At 41.4% G+C, this 20954-nt stretch overlaps 1 protein-coding gene across 1 annotated transcript in view; it reads left to right on the top strand.

The window, feature by feature from the left end:
* Nucleotides 1-397: 397 nt before the first annotated feature.
* Nucleotides 398-20954, top strand: part of LOC118455767 (Fc receptor-like protein 4) — a 103876-nt gene continuing 83319 nt past the window's right edge. The window contains exons 1-5 of the mRNA XM_087838790.1: nucleotides 398-428; nucleotides 2702-2981; nucleotides 3895-3914; nucleotides 3994-4239; nucleotides 4326-4371. Of these exons, the coding sequence (XP_087694916.1) occupies nucleotides 398-428; nucleotides 2702-2981; nucleotides 3895-3914; nucleotides 3994-4239; nucleotides 4326-4371 (623 nt within the window). The remainder of the gene's footprint in view (nucleotides 429-2701; nucleotides 2982-3894; nucleotides 3915-3993; nucleotides 4240-4325; nucleotides 4372-20954) is intronic.

Below are 20954 nucleotides of genomic sequence, written 5' to 3'. Positions count from 1 at the left end.
CTACACCAGTCATCCACTCTAACAATGTTAGAGTGCCACTCAGAGTGCCACAGAGCTGTGTGTTGAGCCCCTTCCTTTACTTTTTGTACACTCGTAACTTTAGACCAACTCAGGACACCAACACCATCGTTAAATTAACAGTTTATACGACTTATTATTAAATTACTTATTACTAAATATAAAGAGTGTGTATTACAAAAAGGAGGTACCGAGGCCTCACAGAGAGCTGCACTGTATTTTTGTATAGTCCAGATATTAGTTTTCAGCAATTGTTTTGCAAGAAGTAGAGTGGGCTAGCAGGGGGAACCATATGCTCACACACAGAGGAAGAGGGCGGGATTACTTTAATGTCTCTAGGAAATGATGACAAAGTCACATCATGAAGTTGTCGAGCACAATGAAGGAATCATCTCTGCAAATTTGGCTCTGTAAGTACACAGTTTCTCTTTAAATACTGTAATTACTATGCATTCTTGATCAGTATGATGGAGAAGAAGACATTAAAAACAGTTCAAGTTAAAAACACCATGAGGACAAACTGCAGGTCTGATATAGGACCTGCTTTGACTTTCTTAACCAGGAAACAAGCTGTGAAAGACTTAGAAAGACTCAGTCATGAAGTTATAAAGTTATAAATACACCTGCCTACTTGCATTATATTAATTTAACACTAAAAGCATTTTGTGTGTGTGTTTGTGTGTCTGTATGTGTGCTTGTATGTGTGTTGTGGTATTGGCCTCACAGCCGGCCACAAAAATATAAGAAACACATTTTAAATGTATTAATTATGGTTAAAGTAGAACAGAGTTTATCATGTCATCCACATTTCCCTCCAGTCATCCAGCCTCCACATTGCTTCGCCTCAGTCTGCAGTTTCTCCTGCTCAGGCCTTTATCCCATTCAATTAAGCTGCTCTGCACTGGAATTCACTTTTCCTTTGCTCAGATTAGCTCTCCACACAGTTCAGCTACTGTTCCCCCGCTGCTTTGCACAGTCAGGATTCATGATTTTCCATGCACTCCATCACACAGTCCCAGAGTTGGTAATTAATTCAGTTGCTTTCAATTCAGTTTTATTTATATAGCGCCAAATCACAAAAACAGTTGACTCAATGCTCTTTATATTGTTGGGTGAAGACCCTACAATAATATAATTATTTTATAATAATAATCAATGATGCACAAATACTGTACTTCAGTAAAATGTTCAGGTACTATGCAAAACCTCCAGTGTTAAATTGACACTAGAACATGTCTATATGTGTCCACTCTTTTGAGTGTTAAATTAACACTTTTGACAGTGTTGTATTTCTAACAGTGACCTAGTTAAAGATTAACAATGACTAACATTAGCAGTGTTGTTTTTGTGGAATTAGTGGGATTAGCAGGGGTGTAGGAGGGGTCCTCTCTCCTCTGTTTTGACTCGAAACCAGAGTAACTGTTATATATTTTAAAAAGAAAACAAATTCCCCCCTCGCCCCTGTGAGTAGTCTATCCTTCAAGCTTGGATCATCTACCAGAGACCTGGGAGCTTGAGGGTCCTGCGCAGCATCTGTTCCTAGGCTCTTCTGGACAGATTGATTGATTGATTGAATCTTTATTTTGAACATGTTGAAAAAGTACAACAACATAGAATTAAAAGAGACAAATGAACAAAGCAAAACAAAAGGAAAACAAGCAACCACAACTACAAATAACTTTCATGTTCAAAAAGATGAAACAGAGATCTCAGATGCTGTTTTTCTCCTTTGTCTTTGCTGATATTCTACATCATTTGTTCAAAACTGAGTATATTCATTAGAATTAAAATTTAGACTGAAGAGATTTTATCTCTGGAGGTGTGGGACCTGACTGACCTGAGGCGCTGACCAGAAGGCAGCGGGTCAAACAGGTGGTAAGGAGGGCACAAGGGGCCACGTGTGATGGCCCTTGTTTTCCTGAGACAAGAGGATCTGGTGATGGCCCCCAGCGGTGGCAAAGGGTATCCAGTGATTTTTGGGGAAGTGTTAATTACCCTCGGCACAGCTTTCCTGTTCTCAGCTGTGGCCCCTGCTCACCAAACACCCAGACAGTAAGACCACTGAGGAGTGATAGAAGACCAGCAGCAGCTTCTGGTTATTCTTCCTCAGGACACGGAGGAAGTGCAGCTGCTGCTGGGCCTTCTTTACCAGGGCATTGGTGTTGTGGGTCTAGGTGAAATCAACAGACATGTGGGTACCCAGAAACCTTAAGGTGGAGATAGAATCCACTCATTCTCCATCAGAGGGGAGCAGACCAATCTGTGCCTCCTGAAGTCCATTATGAAAGAAGTAATTTTAAGAAGTGGATAATTTCATGGTAATGTGGGGCAAACACAAAAGAAAATTCCTCATCTTACACTGTAACTACACTATACTTTATAGAGTTAATCTAGCATTTTGTTAAATATACACTGTAAATATATTTAATTAACATTCATTATTCAGTTAGGGCTTGCAACAGCTAAAGCATAAATAAGTATAAAGTTTAAAAACATTGTGATTTTCTTTTTGTTGTTTTGTCACTTTGGGATAAATCATCTGATTTCATTGCATCTGATTAAAAGAGCAAAGCTTATTGTTACTGCTCTTTGTTATTTTTAATGATTTCATGATTTACTAAAACATTACAGTGCACTTTTTTCTGACTGTAAATGAACTGAATGTAAGTTTCATCTTTTGTAGTTGTGATCTCACTTCTGTGCTGCACAGCAAACCAAGCTTGTCTGACTGTGAGTCCCAGCAGCTCTCAGTTCTTTAAAGGAGAATTTGTGTCTCTGAGCTGTGAGGAGGACGACAGCTCTGCTGGATGGACTCTGAGGAGAAACACAAGCAAACAACAGAAGAGTCAGTGTGGAGATGGGTGGGGAGAAGGAGCTGGTTCTTCATGTAACATCAGATACATCTTCCCATGGGAGAGTGGAGTATACTGGTGTGAGTCCAGAGAGGGTCCCATCAGTAACATGGTTAACCCTTTAAAACCGGTAGGAGCGGGCACGCTCTGTTTTGCGTAACTATTTTTAAATCCCGGTAGCTCTGCAACCATGTAAGCTAGCGCAATATTTTTTTTTGCATATGAAACCTGAGGAGTTGTACTTACATCAGCTTGTCCTAGGTCACAGTTTCCTTCCACATATAGCTTTGCAAAAACTGCATAAAAAGCGCTCGCAGCAACAAAAACATAATATTCCAGAAACAGGCTTTGCCGATCCGATCAGCTGTTTGTAACACTTCCTACATTGGATTAGACGGCAGCGCGAACTATCGCATGTCCGCCATGACCTGCCCGAAACCGGAAGTGACGTCATTTCGCTGAAATGTAGTTTTTTACGGTCCGGGCCTCAATGAGCTTATACTGGTGTTTTTAAAAGTTATGTTTGACTTTATGACTTTCTGTGTCGTTTCTGGGATGCTTAGGACTCATATTGCACTGCTGGAAATAGTTTATTTTGATGCATATGCTGCTTTTTTGCAAATTTGCACTATAATATTTATTTTTCGTTTTTCCTGCAGTGTATAAAAATTGGTGTATTTCAAAAATAAAACTATGAAGGCACTCAAAATAAATTTCCTGTGGTGGGAAACTATTTTGTGCAACTTTTTTGCATTTACAGTTTTGAGGGATAAGCCTCTTAAATTTCTCTAACTAGAAATAAATGTTAAAAAAACAAAAACGATTTTCAATTTTTTTGTAGTTTATTGCACTTTTTTGCAATTTATGTAATCACTATGCACTTAATTCCTACATATTATTAAAATCTAGGCTGTAATGGTTGTATTGATGTATAGCAACTTGAAATGCTCCCAAAAATGGCACTACAGCATGTAAAAATATAATATAAGCTCTGGCGGACTTGGTTCTATGGTAGGTCTTAAAGGGTTAACCTGACAGTCACTGGTAAGCTGAGTGTGTGGAGTTAGTGTTGATGAAGCTGTGTGTAAATGGATGAAATGCTGTAGTTTGTCTTTGTGTTGAGGTGGATCAGTGATCCTGCAGAGTCCTGTCCTCCCTGTGATGGAGGGAGATGACGTCACTCTGCTCTGTAAAACAAAGACCACTCCCTCCAACCTCCCAGCTGCTTTCTATAAAGATGGCTCCCTCATCAGGAAGCAGCCTACAGGTCACATGACCATCCAGCATGTTTCCAGGTCTGATGAAGGCCTCTACAAGTGTGACATCAGCGGTCATGGAGAGTCTCCATCCAGCTGGATCACTGTCACAGGTGACACACTCACCTGTCTGTGTTTCTGCAGGTTTCAACATTCACAATGTGACGACAACTTAATGACTGTGTTTGCTTTATTTCAGACAAACCCACCACCACACCTCCACCTACATCCACACCTCCATCTTCATATCGCCCTTCCTCACTCTCTCCTCCTGTTCTCTCTGTGCTGTCATGTGTTGGATCAGTCTGTGTTGCGGTTCTGCTGGTGGGACGATGTGTTCACAGGAAACCTGAAGGTGAAACTCAGACTTTATTAGTTAGAAACAAAAAAATAGAAAGTTAAAACATGTTTAACAATTAATTTTCCACTGACATTAACATACAATAACATATACAGTCGTTCATCTTGGTTTTCAGCAGATGGGGGAGAAGATGAAAAAAGTGACATCACGTACAGTGACATCAAAATCTCAAATCATCAGCGACACCTATTAAGACAAAGGAAAGGTAATATGTCATGCTCTTTGTGTAAATTAAGTTTCATGTTTGTATCTTTTGTTAGCAATTTCCACAGGAAAACCAAAAAGTGGTTAAAAGGTACAGACAGCTCAGTGGAGTTTTCCTGTTTCGTTTCAGTGTTCCTCACCAAACCTCACTGTATCATTTTTAGTAATATGTTAAACATGATTCAGATCCCTAAACCTTCATGTTGTGTTTATTTCATATGAAACAATTTTGTTTTCCCAGTAAAAACATGACAGGTTTCATTAAAACTCCTTATAAAACACTATAACAACAGATATATTTCACTACTAGTTGCATCAGTTCTTTTTATCAAGTTAACTTCTTGAACTTCTGTTTGTTATTTGTGGCCTGTGTGTCTCATTAATCTGATCTTAAATATCTTGAATTCAAGTTCTAAAAACCATAATTTCTGCATTTTTCAAGATTCTTCCAGTATTGCGCCGTCTCCAACTTTGGTGGGGCTGTGGTCATATTGTTCCCCCGCCACTGAGAGAATACCTTAGACGATTTGGTTGTGTACAGCTGGTTTAGTAAGACTACATGCCTTTGAGACGTTGGTATTCAGTTAGGGTCCCTAGGCTAGACCCACAAATGCTAAACAAACCCACCTCAGATATAAGAGAGAGACAGAAAAATGAAGCCATAGCGGCTTCGAGGTCGCCTGTATTAACAAGGTCCGCGTCAGGTGTTGAGGAACCAGGACCATTTTGCATGTTTCCCCTGCATATGCAGTCCGTTTTCTCGGGCATAGACACAAGACCCTCCTACAATCCTTTGATTTGTTTCAGAAATATAATTTTCCAATCAAAGCCTATAAATGAACTGTAGTTGTTCTGTATTTGTAGACAACCATTAACAGTGAAAGTTGTTCTTTACGTGCCAAACTGTGTTGTTCAGTCTGTGGTTAACAGAAACTAACAGCTTTGTGGTTGTCCAGGTTTCTATTTCCTGTTTCTGCTCAGGTTTTACTGCTAGGGGGGCTAGAGGGGCTTGAGCACCCGCCCCTTTCCTGATGGGTGCACAAAGTGCGCTTTTATTGAGGCAACTTTAAAAAAAAAAAAAATAAAATTTAATGTGTGTGTGCGTGCGGTGTCCTGTCTGTGCCCCTCAACAGTAATATTTAACTATTAATCACAGTTTTGCTAAATAAAAGGATCTGGCTTGCATCTGTCACATGATCACATTTAACCAATGATCGCCCTTGACGGCAGAACGCGCTGGTTACGAGGCGGGAACGAGCTCACAAAGAGCACGCGCATTTTTTGCAGTCCGGGGCTGTAGGAGAAACACAAGTTAACTCAGAGACACAGACTGATGCGACAAAACCAGTAAGTAGGTGTACAGCGTACACTGTAGTCTATAGCACACAGGAGTATTAGCTTATTACGTACACGTTGGTAAGCTGATAAACATTACCTGTCCTTTTATTAACTGCACAAGTAGTGCTGGTCATAGCTGCTGGCTACCTGTGTAAGGCTGTCATGGGTCTGTAGCTCTGTCACCGTTTTAGGGAACATATTTAGTTTTAAAATAAGTTTCCGGGCTTTTCCTGCCTTTCTGGAGGGATTATATTTCACTAAAAAACGATCTAATATGCATGTCCACATAATTATGCATTATTATAATTATAATATATTAAAAAACACACGCTGTATTTTAAAGAACATACATTAAGAAGCAGATTATATTAATTTATATTTTAAATAAGACAAAATTTGGATTTTACAGCAGTAAAATGATTGTATCTCTACAGTTTAAAAATGTAATGTGTGCGTGCATGTGTTTGTTTTATTTAGATGGATTTAAAAAGAAAAAATATTACTCATGATATAACATTGTCCAGACATGGCTGGTAAGGACATGAGGAGGAAACAGTAGAGCTGTGTGAGGCTACTAAAGGCAGTGCTATAACATTTTTCTGTCATCATTTTATTATAGATTAAGTGCAAGAGTTGTTAGGTGTGGATAATTAGATTATAGTTTATTGCAATAGCAAGTTGTGCCTTGTTCTCACATAGACAGCAAGTGGAGAGTGAAATATGAACTGATGGGATGGAAGGAAGAAGAGAAGCAAAGAGTGATTCACAGGCAGAGCCTAAATTATTTCTCACAGTTTTTTGTGTCCTTATGGTTCCAAGTGCTGTCACCAATCTTTGCATTTTGTTATTATCTCATGACACTTGTTTAATCAGCTACCATCTCTCCTATGGACTTTTTAATGTCTACAGTCTCAGATCAACACAGCCCTTCCCTTCCCATATTAGATTCTTGATGAATGTGTGTTGTTGTTATTCAGCCTGGTTCAATGTGCCCCTTTTTAAATTTGAGCACCCGCCCCTTTACACCTCTCTGCACGGCCCTGTCTGTTAATGCACTTACATTCAATTTTGGATGTGACTTACATGAACGTAATTTTTGTGTCATGACATCCTGATATGTTGATAGCTGCTGCGTTCATCCTGTAGTTTCAGCACTTAGCAGCTTTGTGCCCAGTCAGTTTAAATTTAGCACTCTATATTGTCATTTAGTGCACTGATGTTTAAAAGGTAAAAGAAAAGGGTAGTGTTGGGTTTATCTAGCCACAAACCCCACTGGAACACAAGACCAACAAACTGCACGACAAAAAAAAAACAAGACAGAGCTTTTTGTCTTTGTGGCTCGCGAGGGAAGTCAGCCCAGGCCTTCACCTGTCCTTAGCCAACTTCAACTGATTCCTTCGCTACAGCAAGCAATCATTCATGTGACATTGTTAAGCTGGCAGATCCAAACAAAATCAGTGTCTGTATTCTGTGTGTGTGTGTCTGTGTCTGTATTCTGTGTGTGTGTGTCTGTGTCTGTATTCTGTGTGTGTGTGTCTGTGTCTGTATTCTGTGTGTGTGTGTGTGTGTGTGTGTGTGTGTGTGTGTGTGTCTGTATTCTCTGTGTGTGTGTGTGTGTGTCTGTATTCTGTGTGTGTGTGTCTGTGTCTGTATTCTTTGTGTGTGTGTGTGTGTGTGTGTCTGTATGCTTTGTGTGTGTGTGTGTGTGTGTGTGTGTGTCTGTATGCTGTGTGTGTCTGTATGCTGTGTGTGTGTATTCTGTGTGTGTGTGTCTGTATTCTGTGTGTGTGTGTCTGTATGCTGTGTGTGTGTGTGTCTGTATGCTGTGTGTGTGTATTCTGTGTGTGTGTGTCTGTATTCTGTGTGTGTGTGTCTGTATGCTGTGTGTGTGTGTGTCTGTATGCTGTGTGTGTGTGTATTCTGTGTGTGTGTGTCTGTATGCTGTGTGTGTGTGTGTCTGTATGCTGTGTGTGTGTGTATTCTGTGTGTGTGTCTGTATTCTGTGTGTGTGTATTCTGTGTGTGTGTGTCTGTAGTGTGTGTGTGTGTGTGTCTGTATTCTGTCTGTGTGTGTGTATTCTGTGTGTGTGTGTCTGTAGTGTGTGTGTGTGTGTGTGTATTCTGTGTGTGTGTGTCTGTAGTGTGTGTGTGTGTGTCTGTATTCTGTGTGTGTGTGTGTGTATTCTGTGTGTGTGTGTCTGTATTCTGTGTGTGTGTGTATTCTGTGTGTGTGTGTGTCTGTATTCTGTGTGTGTGTGTGTATTCTGTGTGTGTGTGTCTGTATTCTGTGTGTGTGTGTCTGTATTCTGTGTGTGTGTGTATTCTGTGTGTGTGTATTCTGTGTGTGTGTGTCTGTATTCTGTGTGTGTGTGTGTGTCTGTATGCTGTGTGTGTGTGTGTGTGTATTCTGTGTGTGTGTGTGTGTATTCTGTGTGTGTGTGTGTGTATTCTGTGTGTGCGTGTCTTTATTCTGTGTGTGTGTGTCTGTATTCTGTGTGTGTGTCTGTGTGTCTGTATTCTGTGTGTGTGTGTCTGTAGTGTGTGTGTGTGTGTGTATTCTGTGTGTGTGTGTCTGTATGCTGTGTGTGTGTGTGTGTCTGTATGCTGTGTGTGTGTGTGTCTGTATTCTGTGTGTGTGTGTGTATTCTGTGTGTGTGTATTCTGTGTGTGTGTGTCTGTAGTGTGTGTGTGTGTGTGTGTCTGTATTCTGTGTGTGTGTGTCTGTATTCTGTGTGTGTGTGTCTGTAGTGTGTGTGTCTGTAGTGTGTGTGTGTGTGTGTCTGTATTCTGTGTGTGTGTATTCTGTGTGTGTGTGTCTGTATGCTGTGTGTGTGTGTGTGTCTGTATTCTGTGTGTGTGTGTGTATTCTGTGTGTGTGTATTCTCTGTGTGTGTGTGTGTGTGTATTCTGTGTGTGTGTGTGTGTGTATTCTGTGTGTGTGTGTGTGTCTGTATTCTGTGTGTGTGTGTATCTGTATGCTGTGTGTGTGTGTGTCTGTATTCTGTGTGTGTGTGTCTGTATTTTGTGTGTGTGTGTCTGTATTCTGTGTGTGTGTGTGTCTGTATTCTGTGTGTGTGTCTGTATTCTGTGTGTGTGTATTGTGTGTGTGTGTGTGTGTGTGTGTAGTGTGTGTGTGTGTGTCTGTATTCTGTGTGTGTGTCTGTATTCTGTGTGTGTGTATTCTGTGTGTGTGTGTCTGTATTCTGTGTGTGTGTGTGTCTGTATGCTGTGTGTGTCTGTATGCTGTGTGTGTGTGTGTGTGTCTGTATTCTGTGTGTGTGTGTCTGTATTCTGTGTGTGTGTGTCTGTAGTGTGTGTGTGTGTGTGTGTCTGTATTCTGTGTGTGTGTGTGTATTCTGTGTGTGTGTGTCTGTATTCTGTCTGTGTGTGTGTATTCTGTGTGTGTGTGTCTGTAGTGTGTGTGTGTGTCTGTATTCTGTCTGTGTGTGTGTATTCTGTGTGTGTGTGTCTGTAGTGTGTGTGTGTGTCTGTAGTGTGTGTGTGTGTCTGTAGTGTGTGTGTGTGTCTGTAGTGTGTGTGTGTCTGTATGCTGTGTGTGTGTGTGTCTGTATGCTGTGTGTGTGTGTGTGTCTGTATGCTGTGTGTGTGTGTGTGTCTGTATGCTGTGTGTGTGTGTATTCTGTGTGTGTGTCTGTATGCTGTGTGTGTGTGTGTCTGTATTCTGTGTGTGTGTGTGTATTCTGTGTGTGTGTGTGTCTGTATTCTGTGTGTGTGTGTCTGTATTCTGTGTGTGTGTGTGTATTCTGTGTGTCTGTATTCTGTGTGTGTGTGTGTGTCTGTATTCTGTGTGTGTGTGTCTGTATGCTGTGTGTGTGTGTGTATTCTGTGTGTGTGTGTCTGTATGCTGTGTGTGTGTCTGTATTCTGTGTGTGTGTGTCTGTATGCTGTGTGTGTGTGTGTATTCTGTGTGTGTGTGTGTGTCTGTATGCTGTGTCTGTGTGTGTATTCTGTGTGTGTGTGTGTGTCTGTATGCTGTGTGTGTGTGTCTGTATTCTGTGTGTGTGTCTGTATTCTGTGTGTGTGTGTCTGTATGCTGTGTGTGTGTGTCTGTATTCTGTGTGTGTGTCTGTATTCTGTGTGTGTGTCTGTATTCTGTGTGTGTGTGTCTGTATGCTGTGTGTGTGTCTGTATGCTGTGTGTGTGTGTATTCTGTGTGTGTGTATTCTGTGTGTGTGTATTCTGTGTGTGTGTGTCTGTATTCTGTGTGTGTGTGTCTGTATTCTGTGTGTGTGTGTGTGTGTCTGTATGCTGTGTGTGTGTGTGTCTGTATGCTGTGTGTGTGTCTGTATTCTGTGTGTGTCTGTATTCTGTGTGTGTGTGTATTCTGTGTGTGTGTGTGTGTCTGTATGCTGTGTGTGTGTGTGTCTGTATGCTGTGTGTGTGTCTGTATTCTGTGTGTGTGTGTGTGTCTGTATTCTGTGTGTGTGTGTGTGTCTGTATGCTGTGTGTGTGTGTGTCTGTATGCTGTGTGTGTGTCTGTATTCTGTGTGTGTGTCTGTATTCTGTGTGTGTCTGTATTCTGTGTGTGTGTGTATTCTGTGTGTGTGTGTGTGTCTGTATGCTGTGTGTGTGTATTCTGTGTGTATTCTGTGTGTGTCTGTATTCTGTGTGTGTGTGTATTCTGTGTGTGTCTGTATTCTGTGTGTGTGTGTATTCTGTGAGTGTGTGTGTGTGTGTATTCTGTGTGTATTCTGTGTGTGTCTGTATGCTGTGTGTGTGTGTGTGTCTGTATGCTGTGTGTGTGTCTGTATTCTGTGTGTGTGTGTGTCTGTATTCTGTGTGTGTGTGTGTGTGTGTCTGTATGCTGTGTGTGTGTGTATTCTGTGTGTGTGTGTCTGTATGCTGTGTGTGTGTGTCTGTATTCTGTGTGTGTGTGTCTGTAGTGTGTGTGTGTGTGTGTCTGTATTCTGTCTGTGTGTGTGTATTCTGTGTGTGTGTGTGTGTGTATTCTGTGTGTGTGTGTCTGTATGCTGTGTGTGTGTGTGTCTGTATTCTGTGTGTGTGTATTCTGTGTGTGTGTGTCTGTAGTGTGTGTGTGTGTGTGTGTCTGTATGCTGTGTGTGTGTGTGTCTGTATTCTGTGTGTGTGTGTCTGTAGTGTGTGTGTGTGTGTGTGTCTGTATGCTGTGTGTGTGTGTGTGTATTCTGTGTGTGTGTCTGTATGCTGTGTGTGTGTGTCTGTATTCTGTGTGTGTGTGTCTGTATGCTGTGTGTGTGTGTCTGTATGCTGTGTGTGTGTGTCTGTATGCTGTGTGTCTGTGTGTATTCTGTGTGTGTGTATTCTGTGTGTGTGTATTCTGTGTGTGTGTGTCTGTATTCTGTGTGTGTGTGTGTGTGTGTGTGTGTCTGTATGCTGTGTGTGTGTGTGTCTGTATTCTGTGTGTGTGTGTGTGTGTATTCTGTGTGTGTGTGTGTGTGTGTGTCTGTATGCTGTGTGTGTGTGTCTGTATGCTGTGTGTGTGTGTGTATTCTGTGTGTGTGTATTCTGTGTGTGTGTGTCTGTAGTGTGTGTGTGTGTGTCTGTATTCTGTGTGTGTGTGTCTGTATTCTGTGTGTGTGTGTCTGTAGTGTGTGTGTGTGTGTCTGTATTCTGTGTGTGTGTGTCTGTATTCTGTGTGTGTGTGTCTGTAGTGTGTGTGTGTGTGTGTCTGTAGTGTGTGTGTGTGTGTCTGTATTCTGTGTGTGTGTCTGTATTCTGTGTGTGTGTATTCTGTGTGTGTGTGTATTCTGTGTGTGTGTGTGTGTCTGTATGCTGTGTGTGTGTGTGTGTGTCTGTATGCTGTGTGTGTGTGTGTGTCTGTATTCTGTGTGTGTGTGTGTATTCTGTGTGTGTGTGTCTGTATGCTGTGTGTGTGTCTGTATTCTGTGTGTGTGTGTCTGTATGCTGTGTGTGTGTCTGTATTCTGTGTGTGTGTCTGTAGTGTGTGTGTGTGTGTCTGTAGTGTGTGTGTGTGTGTCTGTAGTGTGTGTGTGTGTCTGTATGCTGTGTGTGTGTGTGTCTGTATTCTGTGTGTGTGTGTGTGTTTATTCTGTGTGTGTGTGTCTGTATGCTGTGTGTGTGTGTGTCTGTATGCTGTGTGTGTGTCTGTATGCTGTGTGTGTGTGTCTGTATTCTGTGTGTGTGTGTGTCTGTATGCTGTGTGTGTGTGTGTCTGTATTCTGTGTGTGTGTGTGTATTCTGTGTGTGTGTATTCTGTGTGTGTGTGTCTGTATTCTGTGTGTGTGTGTCTGTAGTGTGTGTGTGTGTGTGTGTATTCTGTGTGTGTGTGTCTGTAGTGTGTGTGTGTATTCTGTGTGTGTGTGTCTGTATGCTGTGTGTGTGTGTGTGTCTGTATTCTGTGTGTGTGTGTGTATTCTGTGTGTGTGTATTCTCTGTGTGTGTGTGTCTGTATTCTGTGTGTGTGTGTCTGTATTCTGTGTGTGTGTCTGTATTCTGTGTGTGTGTCTGTATTCTGTGTGTGTGTGTGTCTGTATGCTGTGTGTGTCTGTATGCTGTGTGTGTGTGTGTGTGTCTGTATTCTGTGTGTGTGTATTCTGTGTGTGTGTGTCTGTATGCTGTGTGTGTGTGTGTGTGTCTGTATTCTGTGTGTGTGTGTGTCTGTATTCTGTGTGTGTGTGTCTGTATTCTGTGTGTGTGTATTCTGTGTGTGTGTATTCTGTGTGTGTGTGTCTGTATTCTGTGTGTGTGTCTGTATTCTGTGTGTGTGTCTGTATGCTGTGTGTGTGTGTCTGTATTCTGTGTGTGTGTCTGTATTCTGTGTGTGTGTGTCTGTAGTGTGTGTGTGTGTGTGTCTGTAGTGTGTGTGTGTGTGTCTGTATTCTGTGTGTGTGTATTCTGTGTGTGTGTGTGTGTGTGTATTCTGTGTGTGTGTCTGTATTCTGTGTGTGTGTGTCTGTAGTGTGTGTGTGTGTGTGTGTGTGTCTGTATTCTGTGTGTGTGTCTGTATTCTGTGTGTGTGTATTCTGTGTGTGTGTGTATTCTGTGTGTGTGTGTGTGTCTGTATGCTGTGTGTGTGTGTGTGTGTGTCTGTATGCTGTGTGTGTGTGTGTGTCTGTATTCTGTGTGTGTGTGTCTGTATGCTGTGTGTGTGTCTGTATTCTGTGTGTGTGTGTCTGTATGCTGTGTGTGTGTCTGTATTCTGTGTGTGTGTCTGTATTCTGTGTGTGTGTGTCTGTAGTGTGTGTGTGTGTGTCTGTAGTGTGTGTGTGTGTGTGTCTGTATGCTGTGTGTGTGTGTGTGTCTGTATGCTGTGTGTGTGTGTGTATTCTGTGTGTGTGTGTGTCTGTATGCTGTGTGTGTGTCTGTATTCTGTGTGTGTGTCTGTATTCTGTGTGTGTGTGTCTGTATGCTGTGCGTGTGTCTGTATTCTGTGCGTGTGTCTGTATTCTGTGTGTGTGTCTGTATTCTGTGTGTGTGTGTCTGTATGCTGTGTGTGTGTCTGTATTCTGTGCGTGTGTCTGTATTCTGTGTGTGTGTGTCTGTAGTGTGTGTGTGTGTGTCTGTATTCTGTGTGTGTGTGTGTATTCTGTGTGTGTGTGTGTGTCTGTATTCTGTGTGTGTGTGTCTTTATGCTGTGTGTGTGTCTGTATTCTGTGTGTGTGTCTGTATTCTGTGTGTGTGTGTGTGTATTCTGTGTGTGTGTGTGTGTCTGTATTCTGTGTGTGTGTGTGTGTGTCTGTATTCTGTGTGTGTGTGTGTGTGTGTGTGTGTGTGTCTGTATACTGTGTGTGTGTGTGTGTCTGTATTCTGTGTGTGTGTGTCTGTATTCTGTGTGTGTGTGTGTCTGTATTGTGTGTGTGTGTGTCTGTATTCTGTGTGTGTGTGTGTGTTTGTGTGTGTGTGTCTGTATTCTGTGTGTGTGTGTCTGTAGTGTGTGTGTGTGTCTGTAGTGTGTGTGTGTGTGTGTGTCTGTATTCTGTGTGTGTCTGTAGTGTGTGTGTGTGTGTGTGTCTGTATTCTGTGTGTGTCTGTATTGTGTGTGTGTGTGTGTGTGTCTGTATTCTGTGTGTGTGTGTGTGTGTGTGTCTGTATTCTGTGTGTGTCTGTATTGTGTGTGTGTGTGTGTGTGTCTGTAGTGTGTGTGTGTCTGTATTCTGTGTGTGTCTGTATTGTGTGTGTGTGTGTGTGTGTCTGTATTCTGTGTGTGTGTATTCTGTGTGTGTGTGTGTGTGTGTATTCTGTGTGTGTGTGTGTCTGTATTCTGTGTGTGTGTCTGTATTCTGTGTGTGTGTGTCTGTAGTGTGTGTGTGTGTGTCTGTATTCTGTGTGTGTGTCTGTATTCTGTGTGTGTGTGTCTGTATTCTGTGTGTGTGTGTCTGTAGTGTGTGTGTGTGTGTCTGTATTCTGTGTGTGTGTGTGTGTCTGTATTCTGTGTGTGTGTGTGTGTGTGTCTGTATTGTGTGTGTGTGTCTGTATTCTGTGTGTGTGTGTGTGTAGTGTGTGTGTGTGTGTGTGTGTATTCTGTGTGTGTGTGTCTGTAGTGTGTGTGTGTGTATTCTGTGTGTGTGTGTGTCTGTATGCTGTGTGTGTGTGTGTCTGTATTCTGTGTGTGTGTGTCTGTAGTGTGTGTGTGTCTGTATTCTGTGTGTGTATTCTGTGTGTGTGTCTGTAGTGTGTCTGTGTATTCTGTGTGTGTGTGTCTGTATGCTGTGTGTGTGTGTGTGTCTGTATTCTGTGTGTGTGTGTGTGTCTGTATTCTGTGTGTGTGTGTCTGTATTCTGTGTGTGTGTATTCTGTGTGTGTGTGTCTGTAGTGTGTGTGTTTGTGTCTGTATTGTCTGTGTGTGTGTATTCTGTGTGTGTGTGTGTGTCTGTAGTGTGTGTGTTTGTGTCTGTATTGTCTGTGTGTGTGTATTCTGTGTGTGTGTGTCTGTAGTGTGTGTATGTGTGTGTGTGTCTGTATTCTGTGTGTGTGTGTGTGTCTGTATTCTGTGTGTGTGTGTGTCTGTATTCTGTGTGTGTGTGTCTGTAGTGTGTGTGCGTGTGTGTCTGTAGTGTGTGTGTGTGTGTGTCTGTATTGTCTGTGTGTGTGTATTCTGTGTGTGTGTGTCTGTATTCTGTGTGTGTGTGTCTGTAGTGTGTGTGCGTGTGTGTCTGTAGTGTGTGTGTGTGTCTGTAGTGTGTGTGTGTGTGTGTGTCTGTATTCTGTGTGTGTGTGTGTGTGTGTGTGTGTGTGTGTCTGTATTCTGTGTGTGTGTGTGTGTCTGTATTCTGTGTGTGTGTGTGTCTGTAGTGTGTGTGTGTCTGTATTCTGTGTGTGTCTGTCTGTAGTGTGTGTGTGTGTATTCTGTGTGTGTGTGTATCTGTATGCTGTGTGTGTGTGTATTCTGTGTGTGTGTGTATCTGTATGCTGTGTGTGTGTCTGTATGCTGTGTGTGTGTGTGTATTCTATGTGTGTGTGTATCTGTATGCTGTGTGTGTGTGTATTCTGTGTGTGTGTGTATCTGTATGCTGTGTGTGTGTGTGTGTCTGTATGCTGTGTGTGTGTGTGTATTCTGTGTGTGTCTGTCTGTATTCTGTGTGTGTGTGTATCTGTATGCTGTGTGTGTGTGTGTCTGTATTCTGTGTGTGTCTGTCTGTAGTGTGTGTGTGTCTGTATTCTGTGTGTGTCTGTCTGTATTCTGTGTGTGTGTGTATCTGTATGCTGTGTGTGTGTGTATCTGTATTCTGTGTGTGTGTGTATCTGTATGCTGTGTGTGTGTGTGTCTGTATGATGTGTGTGTGTGTGTGTGTGTCTGTCTGTATGCTGTGTGTGTGTGTATCTGTATGCTGTGTGTGTGTGTGTGTGTCTGTATGCTGTGTGTGTGTCTGTATTATGTGTGTCTGTATTCTGTGTGTGTGTGTCTGTAGTGTGTGTGTGTGTGTGTCTGTATTCTGTGTGTGTGTCTGTATTCTGTGTGTGTGTATTCTGTGTGTGTGTGTGTGTGTGTATTCTGTGTGTGTGTGTGTCTGTATTCTGTGTGTGTGTGTGTGTATTCTGTGTGTGTGTATTCTGTGTGTGTGTGTGTGTGTATTCTGTGTGTGTGTGTGTGTCTGTATTCTGTGTGTGTGTGTGTGTGTGTGTGTGTGTGTGTCTGTATTCTGTGTGTGTGTGTGTCTGTATTCTGTGTGTGTGTCTGTATTCTGTGTGTGTGTCTGTATTCTGTGTGTGTGTATTCTGTGTGTGTGTCTGTATTCTGTGTGTGTGTCTGTATTCTGTGTGTGTGTGTATTCTGTGTGTGTGTGTGTGTGTGTGTGTGTGTGTGTGTGTGTGTGTCTGTATTCTGTGTGTGTGTATTCTGTGTGTGTGTGTGTATTCTGTGTGTCTGTATTCTGTGTGTGTGTGTGTGTGTCTGTATTCTGTGTGTGTGTCTGTATTCTGTGTGTGTGTATTCTGTGTGTGTGTGTCTGTATTCTGTGTGTGTGTCTGTATTCTGTGTGTGTGTGTGTGTGTGTGTGTGTGTGTGTGTGTGTCTGTATTCTGTGTGTGTGTCTGTATTCTGTGTGTGTGTATTCTGTGTGTGTGTGTGTGTGTGTGTGTGTCTGTATTCTGTGTGTGTGTCTGTATTCTGTGTGTGTGTCTGTATTCTGTGTGTGTGTGTGTGTGTGTGTGTGTGTGTGTGTGTGTGTGTGTGTCTGTATTCTGTGTGTGTGTCTGTATTCTGTGTGTGTGTCTGTATTCTGTGTGTGTGTGTGTGTGTGTGTGTCTGTATTCTGTGTGTGTGTCAGTATTCTGTGTGTGTGTATTCTGTGTGTGTGTGTGTGTGTGTGTGTGTGTGTGTGTGTGTGTATTCTGTGTGTGTGTCTGTATTCTGTGTGTGTGTGTATTCTGTGTGTGTGTGTGTGTCTGTATTCTGTGTGTGTGTCTGTATTCTGTGTGTGTGTATTCTGTGTGTGTGTGTGTTTTCTGTGTGTCTGTAGTGTGTGTGTGTGTATTCTGTGTGTGTGTGTGTGTATTCTGTGTGTGTGTCTGTATTCTGTGTGTGTGTATTCTGTGTGTGTGTGTGTGTCTGTATTCTGTGTGTGTGTGTGTATTCTGTGTGTGTGTATTCTGTGTGTGTGTGTGTTTTCTGTGTGTCTGTAGTGTGTGTGTGTGTATTCTGTGTGTGTGTGTGTGTGTATTCTGTGTGTGTGTCTGTATTCTGTGTGTGTGTGTGTGTCTGTATTCTGTGTGTGTGTGTGTGTGTGTGTGTGTGTGTGTCTGTATTCTGTGTGTGTGTCTGTATTCTGTGTGTGTGTGTCTGTAGTGTGTGTGTGTGTGTGTGTGTATTCTGTGTGTGTGTGTCTGTAGTGTGTGTGTGTGTGTGTGTGTGTCTGTAGTGTGTGTGTGTGTGTGTGTCTGTAGTGTGTGTGTGTGTATTCTGTGTGTGTGTCTGTATTGTGTGTGTGTGTGTGTGTGTGTATTCTGTGTGTGTGTGTGTCTGTATTCTGTGTGTGTGTCTGTATTCTGTGTGTGTGTCTGTAAAAACAAGAACTTGTAATAGGTCATGTCTCAAACAGACATTTAAAGGTGTGAACTGTCAAACTTTTAAAAGAAACAGAACAGTCTGATTTCAAAAGCTATAATTGAATTAAAACATTGAGCCTGCTTCCTCTCATCTCATGGTACACAAGTGCTCACAGAATCTCATCAGACCTAATAAGGATAGGATTTTTATCAGCATACAAATGAATATGTAAGCATAAATGGTTATATGTTTCTAAGCACAAATGACAATGACAAATAGCTAGTTCTTCTTTTCTACTTCTGTGCCACCATTTTCTCTCTTCTCGTATGAGAAATGAAATTTTTCTTGATAATATATCAAAGATACTAAAAAAATCACAAGCTTTTATCATTTAAATACCATAAAGTGTACAAAATGTTTATAATTTTGACTTCTCCAGCAGTCAGTTGTTGAAATGTTTGTCTGCTATAGCTTTGTTCTAAACTTTTTCCTATTTCACAACTGTACAAATAGGAAGAAGAATAAATAATGTCACCTTTGTGTTATGATTAATGTGACTGGCATTATTTATGTGACTGAACTACCTGCAATGATGTCCTCTGTGTGTTTTATTGTGCAGAGACTGATTCAGCTGCAGTCTACTCAGCAGTGAGAACAGAAGAGCTCAGTTATGGACGAATCATCATCAAAAAGATGAAAACCAAGAGGTACAGCTGCTTTTCTTTGTATCTGTTAGGACACAGTTAGCTCACGGGTAAATAACGGTGAGCAAAATGAGCTGATGGCATTTTTTGTTGTTCTCAGGACTGAATTTTTGTAGTGATACACTCTGTATTGGTTTAACATCCGTTTGCTTACTGGTAGACCTGCTGCCTGATTCCACAGGTGTTAACGATGAATTGCTAAAGATAACGGGTGGGTTTTCCAAAACAAACAATAACCACAGAGCTGCTTAATTTCTAAAAAAATGTGTTATAATGTCCATGAAAACAGTAAGTGTCATTCTGTGGACTTCTGTGGACTAACATTTGTATAAGTTGTAACATCTTCAGTTTCAGTGTGCAGACAGCTGATAGAAAAGCTGCTTTTCAAATATAGATGTGGTATCAAATTCATGATAATTTCAGGTGTGTGGTAATATTTAAAGCTAGTGACTTTAAGGCTACGTTCACACTGCACACAAAAGTGCATCAAATCCGATTTTTTTTGAACCTATGCGACTCATATCCGATCATGGTATGACAGTGTGAACGGCACAAATCTGATATTTTCAAATCCGATCTGGGTCACTTTCGTATGTGGTACTGAATCCGATACATATCTGATGTTTTAGAAAGCGACTGCTGTTTGAACGGTCAAGTCGCATTAAATCCGTGTTTTACGTCACTGACACAAGACAGACGCCAATTATCTGCGCCGGAGAAGACATCGTGAACGCTTCCTGTCCATCCCGTGTTAATGGAACTGTTTGGAAGACAACATGAACATTTTATTTGTACTGTATAATAAGGTGACCATATTTTGATTTCCAAAAAAAGAGGACACTTAGCTCAGTCATGAAGAACCTGCTTAAAGAAACATATTTAACATATTTAAACGATGCCATCTCTGTGTGGTTAATAATTTTTGAAATAAAATATGTCATATAGGCTTTTACAAGTCAATAAGTGCAAAAAAAATAACTTAATAAAAACCTCTGGAATTAAATAATGGTACAGAAATAATGCCTCATCTGCTTAAGAAATATTACCAGTACTGGGTCGTATGAGGGCTGCACTGGGACAAAAAATTGACCAGGGCATTTTGACTAGAGACCGGCCCACCAGGTATTATAGGAAAAGCCATAAAGCCTTTGAATGAAAACAGACGCTGTTGTGACAGTGATGTACAGTCTTTTTGGTATATGAATGATTTCTATACATTTTACATCAGATGAAAACTTTTGTAAGATTCTGATAATTATTTATTAAAATTAGACATTTTACTATGAAAGTGTACCTAAAAAACTGGCCAGTTAGAGTGTGCGTTGTGCATACAAGGTCACAGTCAGAATGACAACAGCCAGTAGGTGGCAGCAGAGGAGCTTCAGTTTGCCCAACACAATGTGTCTGACCTTTGACCTTTAATGTAACAGGAGGAAAAACTGTGATTTTGAGCTTAAAAGTGAAAACAAGCTGTCAATTAAATTAAGTGGCTGTATTAAAAATACTGAGTTATGAGCACTGTTATGTCTAAGTTCATAAAATCCTGTTTTAGCTGAGATCTTTAAAAAAACACCCACCTGTTTCCTTGTCTCTGTTTCCTTGTGTCTCTTCCTTGTCTCCTCTGCTCTCATCTCTAGTGGAAGGGAGTAAGACACGAGGAAAAGGATCAAGGAAGTCCAAACCGTGAGCGAAGAAGAGAGTTACAAAGTTACAAAGGCCGACTGAGTGATAATATTAGGTTGAGCAGGGTTTCAGACAACCTTCTTCCCAGGCACACTTCCCATTTCCTTCTGGGGGATCCCCAGGCATTCCCTGGAAAGACAAGAATTATAACCTCTGCTCTGAGGTCCTGGAGGGTCTGGGTGTACCTTGGGGTCTCTTTTAGAGTGCCCGAAACTCCTCCAAAGAGATACACAGGAGCAAGCAGTATCAAAGACTTGTTCTTTTGATGTTACTAACCAGTCAAATTCAAGTTCAGATTATTTGATCCCAGTTTATTTTATATATATTATATTAATTTATATTAATTCTCTCAGTGTTAAATGTGTTTGATGGCAATAAAGTTATGCACAGTTAGCAGTAACTTGAAACTGAACTAGAGCTCTAGAGCTACACTGTTCACATGCACTTAGAAAGCATTCATTGAAAAAAGAAGACTAGACGAGTCATTTGCACTTCAAGTCTGACTCTGACAATGTGATATTTAGCCCTCATCAAGTAAGCTCGTCCTTCTCTGGTATCAACCAGGCCTCTCTCCTGACATGTAAGAATTTAACACTGCAAACAGTGAACGTAAACAACCCAGTTTACTATGTTAATAAGACAAATAAACATTTAAAACATCCATACTGCCCACGAGAGAAGGAGTAAACTGTGATATTTAACATGGACACACACAGGCTGCTCATTCAGCTGTCACCACAGCAAACTGTTTTTACAGCATGTCACAAAAAGCTGTTTCCTATTTCTAAGATTCATTTTAAGCATTAGGCTACGTTCACACTGCAGGTCTTAATGCTCAGTTCCGATTTGTTGATCAAATCCAATTTTTTTGTCTGCTCGTTCACACTACAAATAAAATGCGACAGCAAACGCGCTCTAGTGTGAACCCTCAAAGCGCCCGCATGTGCAAAAGAAGACGTCACACACAACACGCTCTGTTTAGACCCAGAGCAAACAGTATTGTTTGACTGATGGCCGTTAATATAAAGACTTCGGACTTTACGTTTCCCAATTCTTGCTTTAAGTTATTTTGTTATTCACATAATAATGTAAA

This window comes from Neolamprologus brichardi, chromosome 3 (assembly GCF_056152115.1).
Source record: "Neolamprologus brichardi isolate AB-2024 chromosome 3, ASM5615211v1, whole genome shotgun sequence".
Taxonomy (NCBI): Eukaryota; Metazoa; Chordata; class Actinopteri; order Cichliformes; family Cichlidae; genus Neolamprologus; species Neolamprologus brichardi.
This window is presented reverse-complemented; position numbering and strand designations above follow the sequence as displayed.